At 46.8% G+C, this 11,103-nt stretch overlaps 2 protein-coding genes across 2 annotated transcripts; both read left to right on the forward strand.

Annotated features, from left to right (window-relative positions):
* The first annotated feature begins 1,819 nt into the window (after positions 1-1,819).
* On the forward strand, positions 1,820-2,782 carry OR5C1 (olfactory receptor family 5 subfamily C member 1). The gene has a single exon (XM_012772268.2). The coding sequence runs from the start codon at positions 1,820-1,822 to the stop codon at positions 2,780-2,782; it is 963 nt and encodes a 320-aa protein (XP_012627722.2).
* Positions 2,783-8,779: 5,997 nt separating this feature from the next.
* OR1K1 (olfactory receptor family 1 subfamily K member 1) lies at positions 8,780-9,730 on the forward strand. Its single transcript, XM_012772269.2, has one exon. The coding sequence runs from the start codon at positions 8,780-8,782 to the stop codon at positions 9,728-9,730; it is 951 nt and encodes a 316-aa protein (XP_012627723.2).
* The last annotated feature ends 1,373 nt before the right edge of the window (positions 9,731-11,103 follow it).

Below are 11,103 nucleotides of genomic sequence, written 5' to 3' on the forward strand. Positions count from 1 at the left end.
ACAATTTTATCATGACATTGAACTCTGAGTTACCTTCTGACTCCCATTTTATCTGTAATTTTTTGATGAAAAAAAGTTAAGTTGGATCCTCACTTTACAACTTGTACCAAAATAAATTCCAAATATACTAAATATTTAACCATTAAAAAAAGTATGAAAATAGAAGAAATACATGGGAAAATATTTTTATAATCTTAGAATGGAAAGGGGGCTTCTATGTGTAATATAAAAGCTAAAACTTATAAAAGAAAAATTATAAATTCAATTATGTAAAACAAAAAGGTAATTTTTATAGAGGAAAAGAACCATAAAGACTAACGACAAAATATATAATTATGTAATTATCACAAAGCCAATTTCCACAATATATAAAAAATTTCTCCAAATTAATAGCAACAAAGACCAAAAATTCAACAAAAAGTTGACAAAGAATGTGAGCAGAGAATTCACAAAAAAAGAAATACAAGTGATTCTTAACCTTATGAAATAATGTTCATTCTCATTCATAATAAGACAAATGTAAATTAAGACTACAATGAGGTTCTTTTACATATCAATTTAGCAAAGATCAAAAAGTCTGAAAATAATATTGTGGAGAATGTTGGAAACCATGTACCCTTATGTATGGCTAGTGGAAATATAAATTGGTACAGCATAATTTAAGAGCAATGTGACAATATCTACAAAATAAAATGCATATACTCTTTGGCCTGGTATTTTCACTTCTAGGAAATTGTCCAACATATATTGATCACCTAACCAAAGGATAACAAATGTGATTCATCTCTCCTGCCAACCCCAACCCTCAGGCAGTGACTTCCACAAGCACTAAGATAAGGAATGGAAGGCTAGTCTGAGTTCAGTGAGAATGAGTAGCATGACTGATTAGCCATGTCTGGCTTGGTCACACAATGGGAACATGATACAAATCTCCATCTCTGACCTAATGGCTCCAGCCATGAGTCTGTGTTACATCACCCCATTGGATGGCAGCCTGTGTTAAATTGCAGAATCCAACTTCTTTTAAAATACCTTTTGGGGAGGTGATTATACAAAACTAAAGCAATACTGTGGGAGGATATATCACAAGTCCCTTAACATTTAGCCAAAAATAGATTTTGATGGCTGGAAATAGATTCAAAGAGAAGACAGAAATTAAATTGGGCATAAAAGGATAGATCTGTCATATTGACACCTGTATCTCTTGTGTTCATAGAGTGTCTTAAACAAGAATGTTGGAAGGATTAGAAAAGACAAGAGGGCTAAATGGAACCAGGAGCCTGAAAGTCCAGGAACCTGCAGTCTTCAGTTCCTTTCTAGCACCAGTTCGCAACTAACGGCAAACCCAGAAATTGCTCCTTGTGGAAACCTGAGTCCTTCTGTTCCAGTAGCAAGTCCCACCCTGACCTAACCAACCCTAGAATGTCAGGGTTGCTTCTCCTGGGTAGCAAGGCAAAAGAGAGAAGTTAATGTAGAATTAACTCTATGTTTTGTGTCCATGCATGAACGCACAACACACTCCACAATAACTATTTAACTGAAGTTTTGGGGTCCTTGTACACAAAAATGTCAAAGCAATTTATAATCCCTGAAATCTCGTTGCTCCCATTTTACAGATGGAGAAATGGGAAGGCACTCAAAGCAGCTCTGCTCCTCACTTTGTAAAGGTGAGTGGTGTTTGCTTTCCATGTGGACAGACTGAAACACATAAGGAGTTGGCCGCCCACCTGACTCCCAATGTGCGTTCTCCTTCATGATGGCCATGACCTTTCTCTTGTCTCCCTCTGGCTCTGCCTCTCCTCAGTCTCTGTCCAGCAGGATGAACCCAGAAAACCTCACCAGGGCCTGGGAGGCACCTGCTGAGTTCATACTCTTGGGCATCACAGATCGCTGGGACCTGCGTGTGACCCTCTTCCTGATCTTCCTGCCCATCTACCTGGTGAGCCTGCTGGGCAATGTGGGCATGGTGCTGCTGATCTGTGTGGATGCCCGGCTGCACACGCCTATGTACTTCTTCCTGGCCAACCTCTCCCTGCTGGACGCCTGCTATTCCTCAGCCATCAGCCCCAAGATGCTAGTGGACCTGCTGCTGCCCTGTGCCACCATCCCTTACGCAGCCTGTGCCCTGCAGATGTTTGTCTTTGCAGGGCTGGCTGACGCGGAGTGTTGTCTGTTGGCAGTCATGGCCTACGACCGCTATGTGGCTATCGGAAACCCACTTCTCTATACAACAGCCATGTCCCGGCGTCTATGCCTGGCCTTGCTGGGAGCATCGGGCCTGGGTGGGGCAGTGAGCGCCTTTGTCCACACAGCCTTCACCTTCCGCCTGAGCTTCTGCCACTCCCGGGAGATCAATAGCTTCTTCTGCGACATCCCTCCACTGCTGGCCATCTCGTGCAACGACACCAGCCTCAACGAACTCCTCCTCTTTGCTGTCTGTGGCTTCATCCAGACAGCCACCGTGTTGGCTATTGCCGTGTCTTATGGTTTCATTGCTGGCGCTGTGATCCGCATGCGCTCGGCTGAGGGCCGCCGGCGAGCAGCCTCCACCTGTGGCTCCCACCTCACAGCTGTGGCCATGCTGTATGGGACACTCATTTTCATGTACTTGCGTCCCAGCTCCAGCTATGCCCTGGACACTGACAAGATGGCCTCTGTGTTCTACACCCTTGTCATCCCAGCTCTCAACCCGCTCATCTACAGCCTCCGCAACAAGGAAGTCAAGGAGGCCCTCAGGCGGACGTGGAGCCGATTCTGCAGCCCAGAGCAGGGACACCGGTGACTGGTCCAGGGAGGCTGGTTAGGTCTGACTATGAAGACATGGGTAGGACACCTTTTACGGCTCCTGTCACTGTGGGTAAAGATGGATGTACCTCTGGCTCGGATGTCTCTTGTCATTGTTTAAGGGACGATAAGGGTGAGGAGGGAGAAGGAAAGCATTCAGCATGGAGGCAAGAACTTGGGAGTAAACTAGGGCTACACCTAGAGCCATATCCAAGTGGGTTAGTGTTGCTGTTGAGCTGCCTTATGTTCCTCAACATTCAAAGCACAAAAGCTCCTCCATGTTACAAGAAGGAGCACAGGTTTGTTTACCACCTGTGCTTATAAGAGGCTGATCCCCAGAAACGCCAAGTGAGAGCCCTGTTGGTTCCAAGTTTTCTTAGATTCTTGCCCTTGCAAGGTTCTTTATGGCCAGTGAGTCTGCTTCCCCCTGGCGTCAGGAGAGTGCCTTCAGACCCACTCATACCAGAGAATGGGACTGAATCCGATGAGGCAAACATCCCTTCCTTGCGGCCTATGGATTCTATCTCCCAGGGAAATGGCTCAAACCAGAACACACACAAGCTGATTTCTAAAATATCAATAACTGGGCTTGGATTTGGCCAAGGTTAGACTAGTCCAGGCATATAATAGAAGTTAGGAAAGGGTCAGAATTATGGTTATGGTTGGAATAGGGTTAGGATTAGGGTTCAGGACATGGCTAAGAGTAGGATTAGGATTAGGGTAGGTTAGGGTTAGGTAGAATTAAGAAGCAATCAGGCAAATTTAAGATTTGATTTAAATGATGTAAATTTTATGATGTGGTAGCCAATTTTATGATGTTGGGTTTTAGTAGTAGTAGATTTGGATAAACTTGAATCTTGTTAGAAATATTTTTAGGGTTAGTATTAGAGTGCAGGACTAAATAAGATTAGAGTTCAGGTTTCATTTGTATTGCTAAATTAAACTGGAGTTAGAGTTCAGTTTGTATTAAATTTAAGTTGGTGTGTGGGAAATGTTTGTGGTAAGTTTAAGTCACAGTCTAATTATTATCGTTAAGCTAGGATAAATAAGAGTTACATACAAGAATATTTTAGGTATCAAATTGACATGTTTTGGGTCACTTTAAGACTTAGTTGAGGTTATAGATAATGGTTGATGTTTCTTAAAGCTTAAAGGTACCTGTTAGTGCCTGGTGGATTTAAGTTAACTTTCATTCAGAGTTATAAGCATGCTTGGATAGCATGTGCGTGAGGAGGGTTAATATCCTGATGGCCTTCTGGTAAGATCACAGCCTCCAGAGGCAGGGTTGGGGTTAGGAGATGGAATACCACAACCCTGACCTCTTGGGCAATGCTAACTACAGTGCCCCAAGCCTTGGATCATGACTAACTACATGTGCCCCAAGTCTTGGACACCCCTCCCCCAGACCCAATGCTCTTGGGACCTTCATCTACCCAGAGTTCACAATTTTGACAGATTTCTCTGGTCTCCATGAATCATTTACACATGGGCAAGGCCCAAGGCACTGTGTTCTGCCTGGGAAGCCCCATGCATGCAGGAGCAGGCAGGAGTGGACCCTGGGAGTTACAGGCAAGAGCTTCTAAGAAGAGGTGGAGCATGGCCAGAGCAAAGGTCAGCCCTGCCCAATTCCCATACAGTTCCCCCGATTGCGGCTGAGGTGAGGCCATGGGTGGGTGGGAAAGGTGTGGGACTCAAACAATGCTTCTCAGAGGCTCAGCACAGAGACTCTTCCCAGGGCTCCAGACAGGGGCTGGCCTCACCCTTCCACACTCCCCCTTCAGACAGAAATCAGCCACCTGGCACTTAGACTGCAGGAAGACTGAAGGCTTCAGCCTGGCTCCCTGGAAAGGTGATTCCCCTTGTCACTAGGACCAGGACCCTCTGTCTTAGCAACTATGGCCTTCTTGGAGGTCCCAGGCCAATGGAGAGAAGAATATGGATAAGACCATCTCCTTCAATCTTAGAGAACTTTGTAGGTTTCCTGATGGAGTAACCATCTTGTTCTGGTTTCCCCAGAACTGTCCCAGTTTTAAAACTCCAAGTGTCATATCCCAAGATCACCCTCAGTCCTAGGCAAATCAAGATGGTTTGTCACCCTATTTTCTGATGAACCAGCATCTTAAGAGCAGAAGTATAATACAATATCCCAAACTCAGCACATTTGACAAAGGCTTAAACAGATTAAAACCCCTTCTCCTACGACAAGGTTTGATCATCCTTTCCCTCTTCCCCAACTCCTCTTTCTTTTGTCACCATAACAACTCAGATTCCACGACAAAAGTTGGAGGCTTTGCTGGAAGAGTTGGCAGCTGTAGGACTGCAAGTGTAAGGTTTATCCCCAATTCAGTGATGTTTAAACTCAAAGAGCTCCTTTTTCCTTTTTGTTGGTTCTTGGGCTCTCATGACATACAGCACCCACCATTATCAGGACAAAGTTCCCAGAGTGATATGGCCCCTTCTGTCATCTTAGCCCTACAGGACATCCATGGGTCTTCCCATGTATTTAGCATCCATGGAGCAGCCAGACGCAATAATTACATAAATCTTAGGAATCAACTAGATGAAAGAGAAAGTTGCAGGCTATTAAATGGGGGCCTACTTGATAGATAAGAAAACAAACAAGAGTGAAGAGGGAGGGATTGGAAGACAGAGACAGAGTCCAACACAGAGAATGAAGGAAGAGAAACAGTCAGACCCCTACTACAGTGAGATGCTCAGTAGAACTTGCCGAATTCTGAGAAAGCATTTCTCTTCAACACCCTTTACTAAGATAGGCAGAGAGGACAGGAGCAGGTTTGGGGTGAGGAAGACTGAGGCACTCATTGCACAAAATAAGCTGGGCCCTGCAACATTGGTGGAAATTGCAGGGAAGGGGTATTCCATTGTGAGCAGCAAGTGTACACAAAGGTGTGGAAATGAAATAAGCATGTGCAGAAGACTCTAAGGAGACCAATGTAAGTGGCTAGAGAGAGGTGTATTGGGAACAAAGTAGGGGAAAGTTTGAAGATTGAAAAATCTGGGAATGAGAAGGACACCCTTCTCGGATATTAGGTAGGATATTGGCTCGGATATTAGGTAGGGAACTTGGACTTTGTTCAACAGACAATAAGGAATCACTGAAAATTCATATATTCAAAATCTTCCTTTATGGTTGTCCCAGCACTGTGCCGGGCAAAGCCATTCCCACCTAGAATGCTACATACAGGCTCAGTTCCCTTATACCGCAACGCATACACAGAAACACACACCCTCTCAATACAGACCCAATCTCCTACCAGAAATATCCATTGCCAAAGAAACGCTCTCTTAGACCTGGCCACCCACACAGACACAGATGCAGGTGTACACTCAGACACACATCCGAGCTCATGGGCACGTACCGTGGCACAGGGACACAATCACTCTCACAAACACAGCTTTACATATTGCCACCGTCACTGAGGCACAATCCCTCCCACGCTCCTGCACTTCCTACAGCTGAGCAGGAGGGTTGTCCCCAGAAGCTAAAGCTGTAAACCCTGGGTTCCTCAGTCACTCTGCTGGGGGCCCAGAGGTCAGCCCGACCCTTCTATCTGGTCTTCACAAGGCAGGGACGGAGGAGCAGCAGCTTTGCCATGCACAGGGCTCCTGAATGTTCCCTGAGTTGGAGGCAGAACCAACCACCCCTCCTCCATCAAATTGGGCCCTCGGGAGGAAGAGTAACAAGCCCCAGAGCTGAGCTGCCTCGTGCCCCAGGGATGGAGGCCAGGGAAGGGGGGTGTTCCCTCTGGGGAGAAGCTACGGCACTCCCAAGCCCCTAAACCCCGTAAGTATGGCCAGTCACTCCTCCTCAGACCCTCCAGTGACAACCCACTCCTGGCCCCTGCTGTGGCCCCCTCCTGTGATGTGCAGATGCCAGGGAATACACCTGAGCACAAAGGGCCAGGCTGCAGAGTGCACAGATCAGTCTTCCTGGGTGTGACTGTGGGCACGAGTCATACGTGTGAGTAGGAGAGCGTGTGTTGTTTGCAAGGCTGTAATTGTGTGTCATTGTGGTGGGTAGCAATAGTGTGTATGTGGATGTGCCCCTTTTGGGTGGCACATCTCTGCTGTGATCCATCATGAGCCTATGTGAGTGAAACCATGTACGTGAAGTGGTGAGGCTGTACACAAAGATGTGATTGCATGATCAATGAGGGGACTGGGTGTGACTGGGTGTGCATGAATGGGCACCAGGTAGAGTCCTCACACAGAGCAGGGGGTCAACGAATGTGTATAATGGGTCACATTAGTGGTGCATGGTACCATGTGCCTCCTTGCACAGGAGGATGTGAATGATTGTTACCCTCCAGCCTCAGTGCTATGTTGTGCTTGCATTTCTCCTTGCGTTTATGTGTGTAATCTGGGTCTTTGGATCCTGTGAGTATGCTTGTCTGCTCACTTGGGTGTGAGTGCACGTATGCATTTCTGCAAATGATTGAGAGTTCTTATGTATTTGCAGAGCCCAGCTTCAGTCTGCACATGTCTGCACACCCACATGTATGTGTGTGTGTTAGTACCTATTAAAGTTTCTGCAAAACGCTCAGTATACTTGAATGTTTATTGGTAACAATTTAGACACAGATCAGAGCAGGTCCAGTTCCCAAAAGTGGTTATATAAACAGGCTCCCTCTCCACCCTACCCAATTACCTAATCCTCTTCCCCTCTTGGAAAGTGGGACATGATTGGGAGTTTGAGAAAAGATGCTCTACAAGGAGCCAAATCCAGAAGATTCCTCTTAACCAATGGAGGAATAAAGGAAGACGGTGGGGTAGTGAGGCCCATCACTTGATTTTTAATTTTCTTTTTTACCAGAGAAAGATGTGGAAAGAAATTAGGAGTCCATTCCCTCCAGAGGTAGTGTCAGCATAGTCTTCAGCAAACCCGCACCCTAAAATCCCTCTCCTTTAAAGACCTCTTCTTAGAGAATTTTCCAAGATGTCTGCATTGAGATTCTGTTTTTTTCTGATAAAGCAGAAGCATGAAAACCAAGTTGCCCTGTCCTTAAGAGTTAAGTCTCTGGGCCTTAGCAAACGGGTCAGACTGTTAGCACAAGTTTCTCACAAAGGGATGTGCATCTGCTTAGTGCTCAGTGAGTGTTCAATTTCGTGGAGGAAAGTTTTCCAGAGATATGGGGAGGCATCAGATTCTTCTGTTCTTTTTTATTTTTTACAAGTCTGAAAATATCTTTATTCTTTCCTTGATTAATTTTTTGGCTTAGTATGGAATTCTTAGTTCAAAATCATTTTTCTTCAGAATTTGAAGATATTGGTCAACTGTTTTGAAGATATTGGTCAACTGTTCATCATCCTGTTGATGATGAACATTTGGCAGCAGTCTGATAACCTGAACATCACTAGCTCATGGCACCCCATGCCCTTGGGAGGTATTGGATTCTTCTCTTTGTCACCAGTGTTCTAAAATTTCACTGTTTGTGTCTAGGTGTTGTATGTTCATGTTCATTTTAATATAAACATACATGCTCTTTAGATTTGGATTTTTTTCTAGTATTTCTTTGGTATGTTTCTGTCCTCTATCTTGGTTTTGTTTGGGGCTTTTTTCTACTCTTTCTTTTCTGAAGTAAATGTCCAATGATCAGATCTTTCTATGTTTATCCTCTCTCTGTTTGATCTTTCATATTTTCCTCCTTTCCTAGTCTACATACTGGTGATATCTTTTGTTCTATTTTTGCTTAACATCACAAAGTATCGAAGTTGGAAGTGGCCTTGAAGATCACCTTGTTCAAATCCCTTATTTTACAGATTGGGAATCTAAGACCCAGAGAGGAGGAAGGTTCAGGGAGGTGAAATGACTAGGCACAGTCACCTGTATGGAGCCAGAGGTATCCAACCCGTGATTTTTCTCATAGCCAGGAAGCCTGGAGCAATGTAGCCCTCATGTTTGCCCTTAGAAGTTAAGAAGATGACCCTCAATAAAAGGAGCTGCTGAGGTTCCAGGTGAACAGCCAGCCTGGCCATGGATGCTGCCAACGAGTCTTCAGAGGGAGCCCCATTCGTCCTACTGGGACTGACAACAAGACCTGGGCAGCGGTGGCCTCTGTTTGTGCTGTTCTTGGTCTTGTATGTGGCAGGCATCCTGGGCAATGGACTCATTGTGGCTGCCATCCAGGCCAGTCCAGCCCTTCATGCACCCATGTACTTCCTGCTGGCTCATTTGTCCTTTGCTGATCTCTGCTTTACCTCTGTCACTGTGCCCAAGATGTTGGCCAACTTGCTGTCCCACGACCGCTCCATCTCCCTGGCTGGCTGCCTGACCCAAATGTACTTCTTCTTTGCCCTAGGGGTAACTGATAGCTGTCTCCTGGCCGCCATGGCCTATGACCGCTATGTGGCCATCCGGTACCCCCTCCACTATGCCATAAGGATGTCCAGGGCCGTGTGCATGGCCCTGGTGGGGACAGCATGGCTCGTGTCCCATGTCCACTCCCTCCTGCATATTCTGCTCATGGCCCGCCTATCATTCTGTGCCTCCCACCAAGTGCCCCACTTTTTCTGTGACCACCAGCCTCTCTTAAGGCTTTCATGTTCTGACACCCGCCACATCCAGCTGCTCATCTTCACCGAGGGTGCTGCGGTGGTGGTCACTCCCTTCCTGCTCATCCTTACCTCCTATGGGGCCATCGCAGCTGCTGTGCTCCGCCTGCCCTCAGCCTCTGGGAGGCTCCGGGCTGTGTCCACCTGTGCCTCCCACCTGGCTGTGGTGGGCCTCTTCTATGGGACAGTCATCGCAGTCTACTTCCAGCCCACATCCCGATACAAGGCAGAGCAGGGCTCTGTGGCCACTGTCATGTACACTGTAGTCACGCCCATGCTGAACCCCATCATCTACAGCCTCCGGAATCGCGATGTGCAGGGGGCACTCCGAGCCCTTTTCACTGGGCGGAGGGTCTCAGCTCGTGACTCCTGAGAGCCAGACCCCACCAAGGACAGACTGCAGCACCCGCACTGACAACCATGAATGTGACCATCTCTCTTCTGTTATTCCCCCAAATCACAGTAATAACCATCATTTTCTGAACACTTACCATGAAACAGATCATCGCCTGATCTCACTGTATTCCCACAGCAACCAGGGAAGCAGAAATCATGAACCAGTTTTACATACAAGGAAACTGGGACTCAAAGACAAGAAGTGACTTTCCCAAGTTCATGCAATTCTTACGGAGCAAAACCTGGACCCTCTCTGCCACATTCCCCCCCTTCTCATGGTCACCCCTAGGCATTTAGAAAGCATTCGATCATTTTCTAAGGACTGAAGGCCACCCGGGAGGGTTTGCTATCCCCAGGACTTGCTTTGTGTGCAGGAGCACTTTATTCTCGGTCATAATGCCATGTCTTCTCAAATAAGTTGACTTCTCAACTGGGACGGGAGGGGCATGGAGAAACATGGACGTAAAAGCTTCCCGGGCAACAAAGTTCACATACTCATGTGTGAAGGGCGGGCCCCTCCTCGTGAGCACAGAGTGGCACACAAGAGGCACTCTGCACCTCTGACAGGAATAAATGGCTGTATTTTCATGTTCATGGGCAATTAGACGCAGTGCATTTTTCTTATTCTTTGTTTTTGTACTTGTTTGCTATGTTGTCATCTGTTCCACCTCACCTGGCATGCTGTAGAAGGAGTGTGTCTTGGCCATGCACAGTAACAAACAAATAAATCAAGCAAAGCCAGGAAGAAAGGAGGGGGCGGATGGAGGAGGAATTGTATAAGTCTTTCTCACATGCCATCACTTCACTCATTTTTACCCACAAAAAGCACAGGTATTCTTATTGCCACTTTATGAATGAGAAAACCAAGGCTCGAAGCTAGCGACCTGGTCAGCATCAGAGCCAGAGCTAGACCTTACCCTAATGGGGTCACTCAGGTGTGTTTTACTGGGACTCAGAGAATCCAGGCCCCAGCTTTTGGCATCTCAGTGGAAGAACTTGCAGGAAGAAGTCTCAGATCGGGGTAGGTACACTGTCTCCGGTAATGACATGTTTGGGCATCTGAAAGGCCCTCACAGTGTGCCTGAGTTTTTCCCAAACACGGTTGTGAGGCAGAAGCTTTTACGTCCATGTTTCTCCAAGAAATCCAAATCCACTCCCCAAACCCCCAGCCCTACCCCACTCCCACCCTCCCACCCCAAGAGGGGAGGAGAGATGCAGCCATCCTGGAGCCGGGCCAGCCGTGGGCCTTTCCAGATCCCGCAGTCAGTCTGCCACTGCCTGGTCTCACAACTGCGGTACTGTGCTGTTCAGATCAAAAGGGATCTTAAGGCCGGGCCCAGTGGCTCACGC

The sequence above is a fragment of the Microcebus murinus genome, chromosome 12 (assembly GCF_040939455.1).
Source record: "Microcebus murinus isolate Inina chromosome 12, M.murinus_Inina_mat1.0, whole genome shotgun sequence".
Taxonomy (NCBI): Eukaryota; Metazoa; Chordata; class Mammalia; order Primates; family Cheirogaleidae; genus Microcebus; species Microcebus murinus.

Coding starts and splice junctions, on each gene's coding strand:
- OR5C1 (XM_012772268.2), top strand. CDS start 1,820: ATGAACCCAGAAAACCTCACCAGGGCCTGGGAGGCACCTGCTGAGTTC.
- OR1K1 (XM_012772269.2), top strand. CDS start 8,780: ATGGATGCTGCCAACGAGTCTTCAGAGGGAGCCCCATTCGTCCTACTG.